At 41.9% G+C, this 21,511-nt stretch overlaps 2 protein-coding genes across 2 annotated transcripts in view; one reads left to right on the top strand and one right to left on the bottom strand.

Annotated features, from left to right (window-relative positions):
• Positions 1-21,511, bottom strand: part of LOC124133550 — a 47,046-nt gene that overhangs the window by 25,028 nt on the left and 507 nt on the right. The window lies entirely within an intron of this gene.
• Positions 160-13,492, top strand: LOC124133697. The gene is made up of 5 exons (XM_048397510.1): positions 160-320; positions 7,133-7,271; positions 10,150-10,335; positions 11,347-11,445; positions 12,080-13,492. Exons 1-5 carry the CDS (start codon positions 289-291, stop codon positions 12,242-12,244), a joined length of 621 nt encoding a protein of 206 aa, XP_048253467.1. The 5' UTR covers positions 160-288; the 3' UTR covers positions 12,245-13,492.

The raw sequence follows: 21,511 nt of genomic DNA, 5'->3' as shown, positions 1-21,511 counted from the left end.
GAACATAGACATGTCTATTCTATGTATAACCCTGTGAAGATCAATGAAGCGTTATAAAGCTACAGCCGGTGAACTGTAACTGGGACCCCGCCGTGTCAATGGTAACAGATTTGCTTCATCTTCCAACCCACGTCACACACATGTAGTGGTATACGCGCATATGTCAGGCTATCCCACTTACAAGCCCATATCTATCCTAGACGCCATCAACTGGTTTTGAAAAGGGAGAAATTTAAAAACCTCGAACAGAGCTGTTATCATAACAAATGATCATTTAAATCTTCTACAATGGATACGGTGTTGTACAATATGCCTCAAACGTAAGTATATATATTGTGAAAAACTTCTGTACTTCCAGTAAAAGCCGAATGATGACTCGTAGTATCCCAGTTTGGCATGTGGACGTCAGATATTTGATGTATTTTACTTACCACTGTCATCTTCAGATCTTGAAGTTCACGAACACATACCATCTGTTTTAAAGTTAATTTATGATCCATTTAACAACTATATTATAACTTGATTATGAAAAAGATAATTGACTTGAGATATCAGAACTCTTATGCCTTCTGGTAGTCAATACAAAGCTTTGAATCTATAAGCTTTATTATGAAGAGTAGTTTGAAAAGTGAGGTGTCATCCAGTCCACTAGTCAGTATGTCAAGTGAGGAGGCATTTTCTGCTTTTGTGTGTTATTGGAGAAATTGAAACTCCTATGCCAGAAAGACTGGTCACCACATAGGTGATATACAGAAGGCTTGTTGAGACAATGTGAACTCATATCACTCACACCGGGTGATGGGAACTTACGCAACAAGGATGTTATCTTACCCTGATATCACCAAGGTATCGTTCGTCCGTCCAAGTACTGGTGCTATCCCATGGCAACTATTGGACGTTCAAATACTAGTGCTCTCCCATGGCATTATTGGACGTTGAAATACAAGTGCTATTCTACGGCAACTATTGGACGTTCAAATACTTGTGCTTTCCCAAGGCAACTATTGGACGTTCAAATACAAGTGCTATCCCACGGCAACTATTGGACGTTCAAATATAAGTGCTATCCCACGGAACCTGTTGGACGTTCAAATACAGTAAACTACGGTTATAACGAACACGCTTATAACGATCTGACGGATATAACAAACTTACTTTTTTGGTCCCGACTATTTGCTGAAGTTATGCTGTATATATGCTTTTAACGAACTACGGTTATAACGAACTAAAACGAGTAGTCCCTTTGAGTTAGTTATAACCGTAGTTTACTGTACTAGTGCTATCCCAGGGCAGCTATTGGACGTTCAAATACTGGTGCTATCCCACGGCAACTATTGGGCGTTTAAATACAAGTGCTTTCCCATGGAAACTATTGGACGTTCAAATACAAGAGCTTTCCCACGGCAACTATTGGACGTTCAAATACAAGTGCTTTCCCACGGCAACTATTGGACGTTGAAATACTGGTGCTCTCCAACGGCAACTATTAGACGTTCAAATACTGGTGCTCTCCCACGGCAACTAATAGACGTTCAAATACTGGTGCTCTCCCACGGCAACTATCGGACGTTCAAATACCAGTGCTATCTCACGGCAGCAATTGGACGTTGATATACAAGTGCTATCTCACGGCAACTATTGGACGTTCAAATACTGGTGCTCTCCTACGGCAACTATTGGATGTCCAAATACTGGTACTAACCCACGGCAACCCTTAGATGTCCAAATGCTGGTACTTACTCACGGAAACTATTGGATGTCCAAATGCTAGTACTAACCCACGGCAACTATTGGATGTCCAAATGCTAGTACTAACCCACGGCAACTATTGGATGTCCAAATGCTAGTACTAACCCACGGCAACTATTGGACGTCCAAATGCTAGTACTAACCCACGGCAACTATTGGATGTCCAAATGCTAGTATTAACCCACGGCAACTACTGGATGTCCAAATGCTAGTACTAACCCACGGCAATTATTGGACGTCCAGTCATTCATACTGTTCCACGGCAACTATTGGGCGGCCTATTATTAGAACTATCCCTGAGTTTAAATTTATAATTCGTTACGAACACCTGGTGTCATTACTGATTTTCAGTGTTCCATTCGTTTAATGTTTACCCCTGTTTTGTCTTTTACCCCCAGCGGAACCTGTTTCGTCGGATAATAGCGACTGTTTTTTTCTCTAGCGTTGATATTTTTATATTTGTAAAGGTCTTAGTTAAATTCAGTTAACTTCGTGACGTCAATGACTTGCCTACTTCGTAGTAACGATGCTTTGTGGTGTAGCAGTGGTGTAACACATTTACTACATAGTTCAGACATTATAAATGGCAACTAACACGTGTGTGGACATGTGTCCAGTTTGCAGTAATCATCGCCCGCTACCAGAGAGCCAGGGTTGTTGGAGACAATGTAGTCTCGATAAGTCCAGTTACGTATGTATCAAGCAGTACAACGTATTGCAACACCTTCGATCGCTCACTTGATATTTTAACATAAAGAATATACACGCCGTGCCTTGCTATCATCTTCAATGTTTGTGAACTATAAGCTCAATACAAATATTATCAGCACCTGATTGAAATTTGGTGGAGATAAAGGTTATTATTTCACTATCCAATATATCTATTGCAAAAGAAGATGTTGTCCTTGACAAGAGTGAACTATACCCCATGTTACAATTTAAATTAAGTTTGCGTTTTTTGTCGCTTGGAAAGCACAACAAACACAAAAGCAATTAAAGTGTACACACATAAATAACATTTTTTCTTATATGAAACAAAACGCAATTTTAGAATTACTTAATATCAATGTTTGAAAATATACACTCATTTTCTAACATTGAAAGTGGGAGGCTAAAAATAGTTCTGTGAAAATGTTATGCCGATATGAAGCCTTCGTTGGCCGAGCTAAACCTTATCGAATCATCGCTCCATCACATCGCCGCATAGCTCCATTGCCCCATCGCATCGAGTCATGACGTCACCCCTCCATCACATCGTTTCATGAGGCTACCCCTCCATCACATCGAGTCATGACGTCACCCCTCCATCACATCAAGTCATGACGTCACCCCTCCATCACATCGTTTCATGACGTCACCCCTTCATCACATCGAGTCATGACGTCACCCCTCCATCACATCGTTTCATGACGTCACCCCTTCATCACATCGAGTCATGACGTCACCCCTCTATCACATCGAGTCATGACGTCACCCCTCCATCACATCGCGTCATGACGTCACCCTTCCATCACATCGAGTCATGACGTCTCCCCTCCATCACATCGTTTCATGACGCCACCCCTCCATCACATCGAGTCATGACGTAACCCCTCCATCACATCGAGTCATGACGTCACCCCTCCATCACATCGTTTCATTACGCTACCCCTCCATCACATCGAGTCATGACGCTACCCCTCCATCACATCGAGTCATGACGTCACTCCTCCATCACATCGAGTCATGACGTCACACCTCCATCACATCGAGTCATGACGCCACCCCTCTATCACATCGTTTGACGCCAACCCTCCATCACATCGAGTCATGACGTCTCCCCTCCATCACATCGTTTCATGACGTCACACCTCCATCACATCGTTTCATGACGTCACCCCTCCACCACATCGAGTCATGACGTCACCCCTCCATCACATCGAGTCATGACGTCAACCCCCATCACATCGAGTCATGACGTCAGCCCTCCATCACATCGAGTCATGACGTCTTCCCTCCATCACATCGAGTCATGACGTCACCCCTCCATCACATCGAGTCATGACGTCACCCCCCACCACATCGAGTCATGACGTCACCCTTCCATCACATCGTTTCATGACGCTACCCCTCCATCGCATCCTACCCCGTACATCCATTTCGTTGCATCCTCAACCGATTCATAAAAAGCACTCCATCGTTTCATCAAATCGTTTCACAGCATCCCTGCATCGTCCATACCAATACCAAGGCGATTTGACGAAGGACTTTCTCTGCTATCATATATATGCATGTTACTTTCTGTTTTCTCGTAAAAAGGTATACTCTAAATATAACTGAAACATTGTTAATCGTCCCAAATAAAATTGCTCATTAGAAACATTAGAAAAATATATATTTTCATTCATACAAAGCAAAATATATTCTAGCATTTGGTTGTATGACATTGAGAAACTGCAAAGCAGCAATGTTTTGTTTAACCAACATATCATAAACACGCCGCGATATCTGCATGTGAGGAATATGATGTACCCATGACCTGACTGAGATGGTTGGATTGAACGTCACTGTGAACTGTATTTTCAGTTATGTCACGGAATGTAAACTTTATATGGAAGATTGGAAGTGATACAGGTAAACATTTTAATAAAGGTCCCTCTGAAATAACTATTACCTTATCATTTCATAAAAGACATCCACGTTCTAGATCCATGCGGTCCATGTCACTAGCTTTATTGCGTATCTGTCACAATTAATCGTTTGTTATAAGCTTTGGCTGTGCGAGACATGTGCCAGATGTGCACAGGCAAACTCACACTCTCATATTTCTTGATCCGCTTGATCAAGGCTATCGATTGCTACAGGTGTGCCGCGTGCACCATATGGACCTGGCTTTAACATAGTCGCATGCAGAAATATGAAAACGTATGAGTGAGTGAGTGAGTGAGTGAGTGAGTGAGTGAGTGGGTGGGTGGGTGGGTGGGTGGGTGAGTGAGTGAGTGAGTGAGTGAGTGAGAGAGAGTCTAAACGCCGGATGAAAGCTGAAAACGACACAGTCCGTAGGATTTAAGCAAGGGTATTGTATCTATTGGACGACTATTGGATCTCTGTGTACCGATTTGTGAGCGCCTTATCCGACAACGTATGTGCCACCCTACCTTTGGAACAAACCATGTAATCAATTCAGACAAACACATAATTGTGACATGTTTGTGATGGGTTCAACGGTTGGGGCAGGATACGCTCACCTTTTGACTTGTTTTTCCATGTATTTGTGACGGGTTCCGACGGTGGGGCAGGGGATGCTTACCTTTTCGCGAAAACCCGGTCTCATCACTCTTTGATAGGGATTTATAAACGCTTTTGTAATATAGTCGGAATCATTCATAGGAATCTGCTTATAGCAGAGATTTCTTTTGGTTATTTACAAATTTTGGTCTCTTTTATAGCACGTTGTTATATCGTATTTAGCGTGTATTTATCTTTGCAAACATAAATGATGTAATAACATTCCACATTCTCCAACATCAAAATAAAAGAGACAAAACCCTTTCCATATTCATAAGAAATCTCGATTGTACAATTCCGACCATATCATGAGTATGTGTTTATGAATCAATATCCAATTGTGATGATACCAGGTGTTCGCAAAAAGGTGAACGCGTCTTGCCACTTCGGTGGCACCCGTCAAAAATACACGCAAAGGCAAGTCAGTTGATCACTTAAAGGGCAAGTTCACACGGAAATGAACCTAATTTTCTTGTACTTTTTCCACAATAAAAGTGTTAACCTAGAAGTGTCATAGACAAAAATATAAAAATATCTCAATTAATTAACATATGTTTTGCATTAAAACGATTTATATTTTTCACATTTACCAAGTGTTCTATTTCCATAACAAAAACACCATGGCTTATGCCCCTTGCAATATGACGTCATTGGTGCCAATTGATAAACATTATGACGTCATCATGCTTTGTTAGAGCCGCTTCACGTGGTGTAGGTATAGGTGTGTGATTCTAGCGTCTCAGATGCCAGCCAGCATAGTGTTATGCTGAGTCACCACTGCGCCGGAGTGTGTCGTAGGCCATGTTGTTTTACCGCAAACTTGTACTTGATATCTTTTGCGTTCAGAATAGACAGGGACCCAGTTGAATTGGCACCAATTACGTCATAATCTAAGGGGGATAACTCAGGCCTGTTTAGCTCGAAAAACGAAGGCCTCATAACGGCATATCATTTTCACACAATTGTGAGCTTCCTACTTTCACTGTGAAAAATATGAGTGTATATTTTCAAACACAGATACTAACTAATTCTAAAATTGCGTTTTGTTTAGAAAAAGAAAGAAAGTGATTTTTGCGTGTACACTTCCCCTTTAAGGCTTGAACCAACATGGACCATATGGTTCAAGTCAAAATAAGGAACTACATTGGACATCATTTTTGCCACTGATCCGTCGGATTAGATAATGTCCTCCACAAATGTTTTTTTTTTATAGCTTTACTAAGGCCTTGCATGTTGTAACGTGATCACATGTCTGAGCAAGAGCTGTATGACGCTGTTTGAAATCTTTAGAAAGAGAATGCTCGCTTGTACCTCCAAAGTTGTGAAATGTAAACACCAAAGGCTGGAGCTGCTGGAATAATGCTCCACATGAAGGGAAAGTTGACGTCACCCATCTTGTCACAGTATCGTGGATTATATACTAGTGTCTATACCATGCCATAACTATCTGTTCAACGTAGACAAAGATCTCTCTGAAATATGATATTAAATTATATTATTCATTATTTATGAAAACTACAAATTCTTAATAGCATTAGTGCTATTGACTTTTTGTCAAAAGTAATTCATTGCTTAATACTTTGGGTGTGTGCAAACACCAGATGTGCACTGGTAAGTTTCTAGATCTGCTTAGTCCAAGTTTTCGATCTGATGTTGAGCGCTTGTTCCAGATGCTTATATCCAAGCTGGACGACTGTGATTTTATAGTTACTTATCCTTGTCATTGTTTCCTTATTTTTGTTTAGCTGACCAGCGAATTTGTTTTGACTTCATACAGACATGTTCCGATTGTATCTGTTGTTTTATTGTTGCTGAAACAATTGTCGTTTTCTGTAGAATACCGTAAACTACGGTTTTAACGAACTCAAAGAGCCAACTAATATCGAAGTTCGTTATAATCATATTTACAGCATATATACAGCAAATGGGCGGGACCATAAAAACCCAGTTCGTTATATCCGGCAGTTCGTTATAAGCGTGTTCGTTATAAACGTAGATTACTGTATAAGGCATCCCATAATTACTACCGGTCCACAGACATCATTACTATTGCATCTTTCTATGACTTTCTTCAAATTCTCGATTCACAAACGTACGTAAAACCTCTACATTGCAGACCTATCTCAGCTAACGACCAGGAAACGAGACCAAATATCGACATCCCAGGAAGAGAGATGTATCACTTGAAGTGGGGTATATACATAGATGTCACTTACTGCAAGAGTATACACGGCATCCTTAATGCTGCTTTAACGGTAAAACATTATGACGATACGTCTACTTGTAATTGTGTATCATCTAAAACTCATCATCTACCCGAAAGGCCTATCAGCTACCCCAAAGAGTCATTACCTACTCCAAAGTACCACCCCCTACTCCAAGGCCCCACCCCTTACGCCAACGCCATGCCACACCCCAAAATCCCAACTACCTACCCCCTACTCGTAGGTCCCAAAGCAAAACCAAAAGTTCCTATCCTCTACTGCAAGAACCAAAACCCGTAATCAAAGGTCCATCCCCTATTCCATGGTCGTACCCTTTACCAATGCCCCACACCCTAATCCAAGCATCTGTTCCCTACCCCAATGTCCCACACCCTTATCCAAGCCTCTATTCCCTACCCCAATGTCCCACACCCTTATCCAAACCTCTATTCCCTACCCCAATGTCCCACACATTAATCCAAGCCTCTATTCCCTACCCCAATGTCCCACACCCTTATCCAAACCTATATTCCCTACTCCAAAGTCCCACACATTAATCCAAGCCTCTATTCCCTACCCCAATGTCCGACACCCTTATCCAAGGATCTATTCCCTACTCCAATGTCCCACACATTAATCCAAGCCTCTATTCCCTACCCCAATGTCCCACACCCTAATCCAAGCCTCTATTCCCTACCCCAATGTCCCACACATTAATCCAAGCCTCTATTCCCTACCCCAATGTCCCACACCCTTATCCAAGCATCTATTCCCTACTCCAATGTCCCACACATTAATCCAAGCCTCTATTCCCTACCCCAATGTCCCACACCCTTATCCAAGCATCTATTCCCTACTCCAATGTCCCACACATTAATCTAAGCCTCTATTCCCTACTCCAATGTCCCACACATTAATCCAAGCCTCTATTCCCTACTCCAATGTCCCACACCCTTATCCAAGCCTCTATTCCCTACTCCAATGTCCCACACATTAATCCAAACCTCTATTCCCTACTCCAATGTCCCACACATTAATCCAAGCCTCTATTCCCTACTCCAATGTCCCACACCCTTATCCAAACCTCTATTCCCTACTCCAATGTCCCACACCCTTATCCAAACCTCTATTCCCTACTCCAATGTCCCACACATTAATCCAAGCCTCTATTCCCTACTCAAATGTCCCACACCCTTATCCAAGCCTCTATTCCCTACTCCAATGTCCCACACCCTTATCCAAACCTCTATTCCCTACTCCAATGTCCCACACCCTTATCCAAACCTCTATTCCCTACTCCAATGTCCCACACATTAATCCAAGCCTCTATTCCCTACTCCAATGTCCCACACCCTTATCCAAACCTCTATTCCCTACCCCAATGTCCCACACCCTTATCCAAGCCTCTATTCCCTACTCCAATGTCCCACACCCTTATCCAAACCTCTATTCCCTACTCCAATGTCCCACACCCTTATCCAAGCCTCTATTCCCTACCCCAATGTCCCACACCCTTATCCAAGCCTCTATTCCCTACCCCAATGTCCCACACCCTTATCCAAGCCTCTATTCCCTACCCCAATGTCCCACACCCTTATCCAAACCTCTATTCCCTACTCCAATGTCCCACCACCCTTATTCAAACCTCTATTCCCTACTCCAATGTCCCACACCCTTATCCAAACCTCTATTCCCTACTCCAATGCCCCACACCCTTATTCAAACCTCTATTCCCTACTCCAATGTCCCACACCCTTATCCAAACCTCTATTCCCTACTTCAATGTCCCACTATCTTATCCAAACCTCTATTCCCTACTTCAATGTCCCACACATTAATCCAAGCCTCTATTCCCTACCCCAATGTCCCACACCCTTATCCAAGCCTCTATTCCCTACTCCAATGTCCCACACCCTTATCCAAACCTCTATTCCCTACTTCAATGTCCCACACATTAATCCAAGCCTCTATTCCCTACTCCAATGTCCCACACCCTTATCCAAGCCTTTATTCCCTACTCCAATGTCCCACACCCTTATCCAAGCCACTATTCCCTACCCCAATGTCCCACACCCTTATCCAAACCTCTATTGCCTACTCCAATGTCCCACACCCTTATCCAAACCTCTATTCCCTACTCCAATGTCCCACACCCTTATCCAAGCCTTTATTCCCTACTCCAATGCCAAACAACTTAATCCAAGCCTCTATTCCCTACTTCAATGCCCCACACCCTTATCCAAGCCTCGATTCCCTACTCCAATTCCCCACACCCTTATCCAAACCTCTATTCCCTACTTCAATTCCCCACACCCTTATCCAAACCTCTATTCCCTACTCCAATGTCCCATCCCCTTATCCAAGCCTCTATTCCCTACTCCAATGTCCCACACCCTTATCCAAACCTCTATTTCCTACTCCAATGTCCCACACCTTAATCCAAGGTCGCAACCTTACTCCGGATCCCAGCCCTTCAAGATCCATCCTCGAAGTATCCAGATCTTATGCAAATGAAGGTAACGTTACATTAGGAACGTACCATTGGTCCGTAAGTTTTAAGTTTCTTGTAATGTTTTTGAAAAAATTCAATACACCGTCTCAAATTCCGTGTTTTTATTAGTTATTTGAATGTAAAAAAAATCTGAATTAAACGGAGACTGCGCTTGCCTTTAACTATGCAAGTCTGTAACAAGTTAGTTTGAAAGATATCCTGGTGACATCTTGTACATAACATGGTCTTACACGTTGGGGGAACACATCCAAAAATGACCTTTAAGTCGATCAGTGAAGGGAATGCTCTCCAAGCCTGCACTGTTATATACAAAGCAAATACATCAACCACCGACCTCCTTAGCCGCATTTCATTGCTTCGAAACTTCCTTTTGAAGTCTTGTAACGAGTCTCTTCATTCCAAATATATTGTTTGCAGGTTGTGTCGCTGGTTGGTTGGGTGTTTGCTCTCAATGGTGTTATCTCCAGAGACTGTGGGACTGGCTATGGCTTCTATGAATTTGTATCCGGTTCAGTGTTCATCACCGGGCTCATCAGCTACGTCTTCTCCTCCATCGTAATTCACCAAAATATACGATTCAAGTTTGTTCCCTGTAAGGTGAAAGTGCGTACAATTCTACCAGCATAATGTTCCGGTTGGGTTTGAAAGTCGAATCGGCTATCCTTTTCAATTTGTCCTCCGTTCACTAACGTGTTTTGTGTGCTGATTCAGCCAGTCCTGCCTCAAACTGTAGACAGCGTATAGGGTACGCGTCATGCGAGCCCCACGTTTTACCGGAACCCCCATAGACGGTCATAAGACGAATACAAACGGGAGAGATGCCTTTAATTTTATCAATAACAGAGAATAAGTTGCTGCTAAATAAACCACTTGGCTTAAACTGGCTTGTATACGATGTGAAAGTTAGATCTATATACTGATTGAAGCGACAAACCTTTCCATAGTTGTGATAAACAATAAATACTGGAGCTATTTAGGAAAGTAACATTTATGAATCTAGAATCTGTAGGTTTAATAAATAAAATATACATTTCATAAAGGCCTATTTATAATAGTGGCGTTTGATGTTGGAGAATGGGGAATGTTATCGCAGCATTTGTGCTTGCAGAGATAAATACATGCATCATAAGATAGAACCTATAATAATCTAAAATAAATTATCCATGATCAAAAAAGAATCTGCTTAAAGCAGAGACAATGGGACCATTCCGACCTATCGTGAGCAATGTTTTATGAATCAATATCAAATAGCGATGACACCAGGTGTTCGCGAAAAAGTGAGCGTATCTGACCCCGCCGGTGGCGCCGGTCACAATCACATACATAGACAAACCAAGTATTCGTACGAGGCATACTAAAATATGAATAATAAAGTATAATATTTAGAATTTGTAATAACTGATATTCCATGATAATATTATGACAAAGACAGTACCATCAACCAAGCAAAATGTCCAGATATGTCAATCTATAAACAATGTCCTTCCTCGGAGACTTATTTGGGAATATTATTACCCCAACGTCTATCATTTCCCAGTGTTTGGAATATATTTACGTGTTTCAAACTGTTAAATCATTACTGTTGATACTACTATTGTGTGGCTATGTTTCCAGGACATGATATGGTACTCTGTGTGGTCTGTCTTGTACTTCATTGCGTCAGTCATGGTGGCACTCGACGTATGTGGCCAGTCCGAGATTGACGCAGCCACGGTACGTTCATATCTGAAGACACTTGCCCAAAACATGACCGAGGTCATTAGGGGTCTCGCGTCGTTTGACATTTCAACTTTCCATCTTTACAATAACTAAATTGACCTTGCAACCTTACGAAAGCCCAAAGGTGCCACTTTGGTAATATATATTAATCGAACTTTCTCGTTATTTCAATTATTTGTTTATTTTCTCGAAATTTCAATTTTTTTTCGTTATTTGAAGTTTGTTTCAAAAACTCGATATTTCGAGAAAATACTTAAAATAACGAGAAAAAAAATCGAAGTAATGAGAAAAGGTCGAAGCAACGCAAAATTTATCGAAATAACGAGAAAATAATCGAAGCAACAAGAAAAAATTCGAAATTTCGAGTTTTGGAGATAAACTTGAAATAACGAGAAAATATTCGAAGTAACGAGAAAGAACTCGAAATTTCGAGAAAACTATTGAAATAACGAGAAATTTCGATTAAATTTTAAAAATTCATTCTAGCTAAAAATGGCGACAGTAGTCTTTCAAACAGCCTTGCTCTCGTATTCCAGGTTTACATCTCGTGAGCGGTATTTCTGGATCTTTGTATCTTACAATACTCATTGCCTGTTAATCATACTATACTATTGTGGTTGCTTTTCAGGTATTGGGGTTCACAGCACATGCCCTATGCATTGCAAAGGTGGTATATTCTTACAAGGCTTGGCGCCATGAGCATAGGTGTCCACATCCGGGAGACAGAGCTGATAGTTATTCCCAGCAAACACGTATCAAGGAGGTGATAGTGTTGCAGAGCATCAACCTCTAGCTGCAGAATCAGTAATATTATGATGTTCTCATGATCGGAGAACACAATCCAAACAGCCCCTTCATTATACCGTTCAGAGTCGGTCGAAAACATCTTCCCGAGGTGAGGGACTATATGTAAACTGGACTTTTATTGTCAGTTAACGCCCTTGCCTCGGGAAGAGGGTCGAAAATAGTGGTGAAGGAATAGAATGGGGGAAGAGACATATGAACTGCCTGTGAACGAACTGAAGATCCGGGAAATGTGTGCTTATTTAAGAATACGGCGGCAGGACAAGGTTTGACTCATCCGTAGTTTCCCGTTTATAACAAAAGGTTTTCAATTCAAGTGTTGTGTATTCAGACGATAATGGCCCGAGAAATTAGGGGTATTACACTGTCCATGATATTCTTCAAGGTCGACTTTGTCAGTGTCTGTACAGGCCGGGTCAAATACAGGAACTGTCAGAGGGCGTTACTGAGTCTTATTTATGTATCAGAGTCGGGTACAGCAGTACAGAGTTACCATTTGTTCAGGCCCGTGAAGATCCGGGGTAGAACAGGTCTTAGCAACCCATGATTGCCGTAAGAGGTGACGACCCGTGAAGATCCGGGGTAGAATAGGTCTTCAGCAACCCATGCTTGCCATAAATGACGACTATGCGTGTCATAAAAAGCGACTGACGGGATCGGGTGGTCAAGGCTCGCTGACTTGCTTTATGTATGTTATCGTATGCATATGGCGTAGATTAATGTTCATGATGTCAATCACTGGATTGTCTGGTCCAGTATTTTCAGACCGCCGTCATATAGCTGGAATATTACTGAGTGCGGCGCTAAACAACAAACAAACAAACAACAGGTTGCGGCTATTTGATCATCAAGATATATCGTATTGTAGTCCAGTATCAATGTTTCACGATCTTTGTCGACAAACGGAAATGAAAATTCTTATATCGCTAACTTCGCGATTGGATCATGCTATGGCTGTATTCAATACAAAATGAGTTAAAACTTTATATATTTATTGTGTTATGTCCACAATTTAACAGCATGAACTATCTTGATTCGAGTATTCTCTTGGGATGTGATTTGCCTTAAAACATAAATTCCTGAATAAATAATGAATTTTCCAACAAACACCCCTCTTCATACGTACATGTAAACATCACCAGCGAAATCCAATCTCCAGGGTATTTCAGCAAAGAGATCAATGCAGTCGCCGATTGCATTCAGGAATTCATAGTGATTTTACGTTCACATCACAGAGGTTTGGAAGGAGAAAACAAATATACAACATTTACGAATGATTTGTTTTCGTTTGATTCAAGAAATTGAGTTCTGAAACTAACAGTAATCTAAACAAGTACTAGCAACATGCAATGACATTCCTTCTGAAAGAGTGTTTCATCGTCCACGATCGTACTGCACCAAGAACGTGAGATTATAATCTGCATAGATAGGGTTTTGAGCGATCGCAGAGAAAGTTATCCCAATCGAAATAGCACACGGCCACCAAATTTGGACGAAGTAAATACCGTCGTCAGTAGGAGAGAATATGTTTATGAATGTCCACTGTACTGCAACTGTAAGAGCTAGCCATACTCAGGACGCTTCGCTTCAATGTAACCTTGAACTGACGCCGATGTCAACATCAATGCAAATAAAATGCCGGGCAAAAGAAAGTGTGCATCTATGTTTAATACTCAACATCACTCTGAGAACCAGATTGTGATTTTTTTAAGCCAACGTGGTTTGCCATGCGCTATGCAAGGGAGGTAACATCAGCTGTAGCTGCATGGCGCTTACCGCTAGTTAAAATCCAAAGACAGAACACGACCTCCAAGTCTTCATCAGCAAATGCCTCAGACAACTGCTAAAAATGGCATGAGAAAATATCAAACCAGGATCTTTGGAACAGAACAAACCAAGCTCCAATAATAGATACCATCAATAAAAGGAAATGGCGGTGGATAGGTCACATCCTAAGAAGGCCGCAAGGAAACATCGCGAAACAAGCACTCGACTGGAACCCATAAGGCAAGAGAACGAGGGGAAGACCCGTAACATCCTGGCGACGAGCCCTGGCATCAGAACTGAGATCAATCCACATGTCATGGGGAGAAGCAAAACGAAGAGCACAAGTCCGAAAGAGATGGAGAACTGTTTTGAAGGTCCTATGCCCCTTCAGGGGTACATACACAGGAATAACTCAAGTAAGTCATGGTTAATGGTGGTTAAAACTGAAGATACAAGAAATGGCTATTCGATCGTGATGTATTTGATACGGGTATCATAGTTGTGTTTTGGGCCTTAAGTGTTTTGCCTTCCTGTGGAATACAGTAAGGGACATTCTCGCGATCTCGCGATCTCGCGATCTCGACCTTTGGAAACGAGCTAAATATGCCCCAAACACGAAAATGCGAGATTTTGGCCAAAATCTCGCGTTCTCGCGATCTCGCATTTTCGTGTTTTTTGGTACATGGCACTTTTTGTCAAAAGTCGACAACGCGAGAATGCGACATTTGGACATGAAGCAAAATCTCGCAATCTCGACTTGTCAATTTAGGCCAAAAAAACACGAAATCGCGAGAACGCGAGAATGCGACATTTCATTTTCTCGCGATCTCGCGTTTTAGACGCTGTCCGTGCGCATGCGTAATATCATAGGTCAAGGCGCATGCGCACGGTAGTAGTCCTTTGGTCATGCTTCTTTCATGCTCTTCATTCTCCAAATAGCATTTAGCAAAATTATGACTTGAGCTTGAAAATGCTTTGTAATTTACAAACACGAAGTCCTATGTGGAATAGAGTAGAGTCCTCTCCTGTTGTGACAGCTTCCTATGTACTCTATATTAAAACCCTCAACATGTTCAATATAAATTATCAAAAGAAATTCTGTACATGAATGGCCAATGATAGTGAAAACATTAATGTGTCTTAAAGCTGGAAACAAAACTTTCACCGTCAGTGAGTGAGTGAGTAATATTGCTTAAAGCCGCATCTGTCAGTTACAGAAATAGTCACAGGCCAGTGAGTTTCTCAATGAGGCAATTTTATACACGTCTAGAATATTCATTAAAATAAAATTCTCACAGACCAATATGTAGCATTCGGCTAAAATGATATTGTCCGATGGTTTTTTTTATACGATACCATATTCGCTACTCTAATTAATAGATTTTCATCCGCTCACGCCTGACAACAAAACATCCTGCCTTACATTATTCTAATGCCCTCAAATTCCTAGAAAAGGAAGTATTGTTAATATGAGTGTTCCTACTTTCTTTACCTTATGAAATACTCCGTACACGTAGACCTACTGAACACACATGATGCATGTGAATAGCACCCGTCGACAGCAATTGTACACATATGCCTTAAGTAGGTCGATAAGAACAAAATAAAACGTTGAAAATAAAATGCCTCCCGTCTCCCATGGTTTTAAAAAATCCATCAAACTGTAACTATTAATTTATTGCGGCCTTAACATCCAAATGACAGGCATGCTTATACTGGAAAAGTACCCCAAATATCCAGCCTGAGGGACCGGCATGGCTCTGAATAAGTGAGTGAGTTTGGCTTAACACCGGTTTGAACAGTATTTATATTTCAGTTATATCCCGGCTAGTCGGTTTAAAGGGGCACTAATCTTCTTCTCGACTGTCTAACACTGCCAGCTGGGGTTCACTATCTGCCGATTTGCTCGCTGACGCAACTGAGCGTGACAAGAGACTGGGCTACAGTCTTCAAGAACACTGATTTGTTACCCGTAATCTATGAATCTCAGACAAAGGGCGCATGTTAATTAATTTCTTCAGCCTTAACAAACGGACAAAAAGAACGATGGAAGCTCATCGGATGTCGTTATTTGGAAATACCTCAGATGGTCATAGTTTAATAGTTAAAAAAATGGTATTCCAGCAGTGAAATCATTTTCGGATTTTGGATTGCGCGGATAATACGATTGCTATCTCTTGTTGCCATAAACGTTTTCTGGCATAACCCTACACCTGTGTCTTTGTTGCCATTCACTTAAAGCTCAGTTAATGAACCTATTACAGGTATAGTTAGTGGTAGCACCACTCAGATTGCCTGACAAAGGTTCCCATTTGGCATGTCTTGTGTCTGGTGTAATTATTTCATCTGAATCCATGTTTGAAGTGAGGAGAAGTGTGTGTCACGTGGCAGCCAAGCAAGAGGAGTGATCAGTTCATTTACTTTTTTGTTAACGGATCATTCCTCGCCATCAAAAGTCCCACAGAAAATACGTTCATTGATTAATCACTGTTATCTTGCACAGTGGATTTGTCAAAAGTAAGTGTTTACATGTTTAGGTTTACTAAAGCAGACGGAATACACTCATATCATGGCGCGAAGTGCCGATGAAAAAACAACATACTTGGTTCAAAGGATTAGCCGATAATACGTTCATTGATTGTTCATTGCTTTCTAACTCCATGGATATTTTTAAAGAACCATGGACATCATGAACATAATTGTCACATGTGCTATCTTAGCTGACCGATGAGACTTGACACCTTTGTGAAACATCTGAAACAAACTTAGTGATCAGTTGAGAAACGAACACGGGTTAGAATATCCATTAACGCTATACATATTTTTTAAAATATTTAATTGTAACAGAGCCACGTGACGTCGAATAAGTTTATTTGTACAGCTGCAGACGTATTGGATATTGTTCCTATATGTGAATATTCACGGATACATTCCTCGAACTAGGAAGCTGCCCAAATTTATACATAAAACTTTGGTGGGTCGTAATTATGATATGTGCATTTTGTTTTCATTCATTTGCTGTTGCATTGGATAGAATAGTTTTTGTTCCTCTTGTTCCTGTAGGCGTGTATATGTTTCACTCAATGTGTAAAATGTGATTCACTCAGGCAATTTATAAAATGTCTAAATATTTCGGTAATTTACAAATTGACTGAAACCAAGTCCAGATTGACTAACAATTTTTAAGAGGACTATTTATCCTAGTATTAGAGTGAGTGTGTTTTACCCCGCTTTTAGCAATATTCTAGCAATAACCACTAGGCTACCTGACCGCCCCTCTAGTTTTAGAAGCCAAAACTATAGAAATGTACTTTGAATTTCGTTTTCTTTTAATCCTATCATTTTCAGTCACTGGGTGATCAAATTAAAACATAACAAGGTTTGGAATTCGTAATAACAATAACATAAATGGACAATTTGTAGAATAACTGAATATTTAGCCGTTTAAAAAATTGCCTTAGTGAAACTTTATACATTTTGGCTAAACAATATACCCAACAATGAAATATTATCAATAAAATATCGATACATGCGCTTACGAATGGCGCAGCACAGGTCGCGAACTAGTCTAGATTTCTGCTATATCATCCGGATACTCACGGGGGAAAAACAATGACAAAGGCAACAACCAGTCTCGGGGCATTGCTGTAGATCAGTGCCCCTTTAAAGTGGGAGGAAACCTACCATTGTAGGTTTCTGGCACATCCAAGGGACGCAACTCTACACAACGAATTACGACAACTCGACGAATGAGCCACAAGATGACTGTATGGGTAATTGGCAGAAAAACGCGACATCGCATGTTTTTGAAAATAGTTACATATAAGTGTAAAGGCAATTAGCACAAAAGGACGAGAACGAGAGATCGCCACACTTGACCAATCTCGCAATCTCGCGTTCTCGCAATATCGTGTTTTTGAAAATAGTTACGTATAACTGCATAGACAATTTGCAAAAAAGCACGAGAACGCGAGATTGCGACACTTGACCAATGTCGCAATCTCGCGTTCTCGTGTTTTTGAAAATAGTTACATATAACTGTATAGGCAATTACCACAAAAGCGCGAGATTGCGACACTTGACCAATGTCGCAATCTCGCGTTCTCGTGTTTTTGAAAATAGTTACATATAAGTGTAAAGACAACTGGCAAAAAAGCACGAGAACGCGAGATCGCGACACTTGACCAATGTCGCCATCTCGCGTTCTCGTCCTTTTTATTAAATATAATTTGTGCGCATGCAACCCATGCCTGCCGTAAAAGGCGGCTATGCTTGTCGTAAGAGGCGACTAACGGGATCGGGTGGTCAGGCTCGCTGACTTGGTTGATGCATGTCATTGATCCCAATTGCGTGGATCGATGCTCATGATATCAATCACTGGATTGTCTGGTTCAGATTTGATTATTTACAGACCGCCGTCATATAGCTGGGATATTGCTGAGTGCGCCGTAAAACAACAACCAGTCAACCAGCCCTGTAATGACCCGTTCCAATATAGCAGCAAGTGTTGAAGAACGCGCAGCAGCAGATATGGCAGTTCATATATTGATTTACAAACAAACGTAATAGCCTGTTGTGACTATATTCTGTGGAGTATGTAGATAGCTTTAATTGAGACTATTCCAACCTATTAGGAATATACTTTGTGTCATTTCCGTCCAAATAATGATCTACTGAGTCAGCTGACTTAATATTTCAGATCATGTCAAACTAAATAGTTTTGATAAACCATCGCTGTATGAAACCAATTTAATTTGTCAACACAGACTCCTTTCTTCATTTGTTAGATAGTTAGCAAGTTACCGAATCCATATAAAATACTAAGCGAATGGATGCAAGAAGATTGTCTGCATTATAGACAAATATACAATGAGGGATTTAAGTGCTTATTGATTTAATCTGAGTGGAATCCATTATAGAACAGTCCCCGTCTCCCGCATATCGTAAGAGACTATATTGGGAAATGACACCATTGTTATACTGTGTTGACGATACATGGATGGTTGACCACCTGGAAAAATGATGACAGTATCCCCAAATCGATTATTACCATCTCCGTGCTTGTTCATAGTTCACTACATCGTGACAATACCTGGATATTCTCACAAGGGCATTACACTATCGACCAGCTTAGTGCAAATCTTCACAAACCTATACTGCCAGTCAAAAGAAACTATACATATTGAGATTGTGAATAGGTTTTAATAGTTTGGCTAAAGGAAACTGAATTCAATCCAAACATCCCCAACGTCATTTGACTTTCATAAACTCTGTGTATTTTGTGAAAGGGACGTTTTGTGAATTGTGTATAAAATAGGCTTTTGTATGATAGCACGAGATGAAAATGCATAGAGGATGTAAAAAGCAAACGGTAACATCCCAAAACATCATACCGCCTCCGTGGTATAAAGGTAGAGCATCCGCCGGGAGAGCGGAAGGTCTGTTGTTCGATCCCCGGCCGAGTCATACCAAAAGACGTTAAACGATACTTGTTGTTAACCTGTCTGGCGGCCGGCATAAAGGACTGGTCGGCTCGGAGTCAGTATACTGTGTCTGAGTGGGGTATTCATGTTAAACTGCCCACCACCCACACGCACACTGAACACTGATACATCACCCACACACACACTGAACACCGATACACCACCCACACACACACTGAACACTGATACATCACCCACACGCACACTGAACACCGATACATCACCCACACACACACTGAACACCGATACATCACCCACACGCACACTGAAAACTGATACATCACCCACACGCACACTGAAAACTGATACATCAGCCACACACACACTGAACACCAATACATCACCCACACGCACACTGAACACTGATACATCACCCACACGCACACTGAACACCGATACATCACCCACACACACACTGAACACCGATACATCACCCACACGCACACTGAACACTGATACATCACCCACACGCACACTGAAAACTGATACATCAGCCACACACACACTGAACACCAATACATCACCCACACACACACTGAACACCGATACACCACCCACACACACACTGAACACCGATACATCACCCACACACACACTGAACACCGATACACCACCCACACACACACTGAACACTGATACATCACCCACACGCACACTGAACACCGATACATCACCCACACACACACTGAACACCGATACATCACCCACACACACACTGAACACCGATACACAACCCACACGCACACTGAACACTGATACATCACCCACACACACACTGAACACCGATACATCAGCCACACACACACTGAACACCGATACATCACCCACACACACACTGAACACCGATACATCACCCACACACACACTGAACACCGATACACCACCCACACACACACTGAACACCGATACACAACCCACACGCACACTGAACACTGATACATCACCCACACACACACTGAACACCGATACATCACCCACACACACACTGAACACTGATACACCACCCACACGCACACTAAACACTGATACATCACCCACACACACACTGAACACTGATACACCACCCACACGCACACTAAACACTGATACATCACCCACACACACACTGAACACCGATACATCACCCACACACACACTGAACACCGATACACCACCCACACACACACTGAACACTGATACACCACCCACACGCACACTAAACACTGATACATCACCCACACACACACTGAACACCGATACATCACCCACACACACACTAAACACCGATACATCACCCACACACACACTAAACACCGATACATCACCCACACACACACTGAACACTGATACATCACCCACACACACACTGAACACCGATACACCACCCACACACACACTGAACACCGATACACCACCCACACGCACACTGAACACTGATACATCACCCACACACACACTGAACACCGATACACCACCCACACACACACTGAACACCGATACACCACCCACACACACACAGAACACTGATACATCACCCACACACACACTGAACACCGATACACCACACACACACACTGAACACCGATACACCACCCACACGCACACTGAACACCGATACACCACCCACACACACACTGAACACCGATACATCACCCACACGCACACTAAACACTGATACATCACCCACACACACACTGAACACTGATACATCACCCACACACACACTGAACACTGATACATCACCCACACACACACTGAACACTGATACACCACCCACACACACACTGAACACTGATACATCACCCACACGCACACTAAACACTGATACACCACCCACACACACACTGAACACTGATACATCACCCACACGCACACTGAACACTGATACATCACCCACACGCACACTGAACACTGATACATCACTCACACGCACACTGAACACTGATACATCACCCACACGCACACTGAACACTGATACATCACCCACACGCACACTGAACACCGATACATCACCCACACGCACACTG

Source organism: Haliotis rufescens, unplaced genomic scaffold (assembly GCF_023055435.1).
Source record: "Haliotis rufescens isolate VD_foot unplaced genomic scaffold, xgHalRufe1.0.p SCAF_17, whole genome shotgun sequence".
Lineage (NCBI taxonomy): Eukaryota > Metazoa > Mollusca > Gastropoda > Lepetellida > Haliotidae > Haliotis > Haliotis rufescens.
Note: the sequence above shows the minus strand (reverse complement) of the source record. Positions and strands in the feature narration are given on the sequence as shown.

Coding starts and splice junctions, on each gene's coding strand:
- LOC124133697 (XM_048397510.1), top strand. CDS start 289: ATGGATACGGTGTTGTACAATATGCCTCAAAC. Junction 7,272..10,149: donor TCCTTAATGCTGCTTTAACG/GTAAAACATTAT, acceptor TATTGTTTGCAG/GTTGTGTCGCTGGTTGGTTG. Junction 10,336..11,346: donor TTGTTCCCTGTAAGGTGAAA/GTGCGTACAATT, acceptor CTATGTTTCCAG/GACATGATATGGTACTCTGT.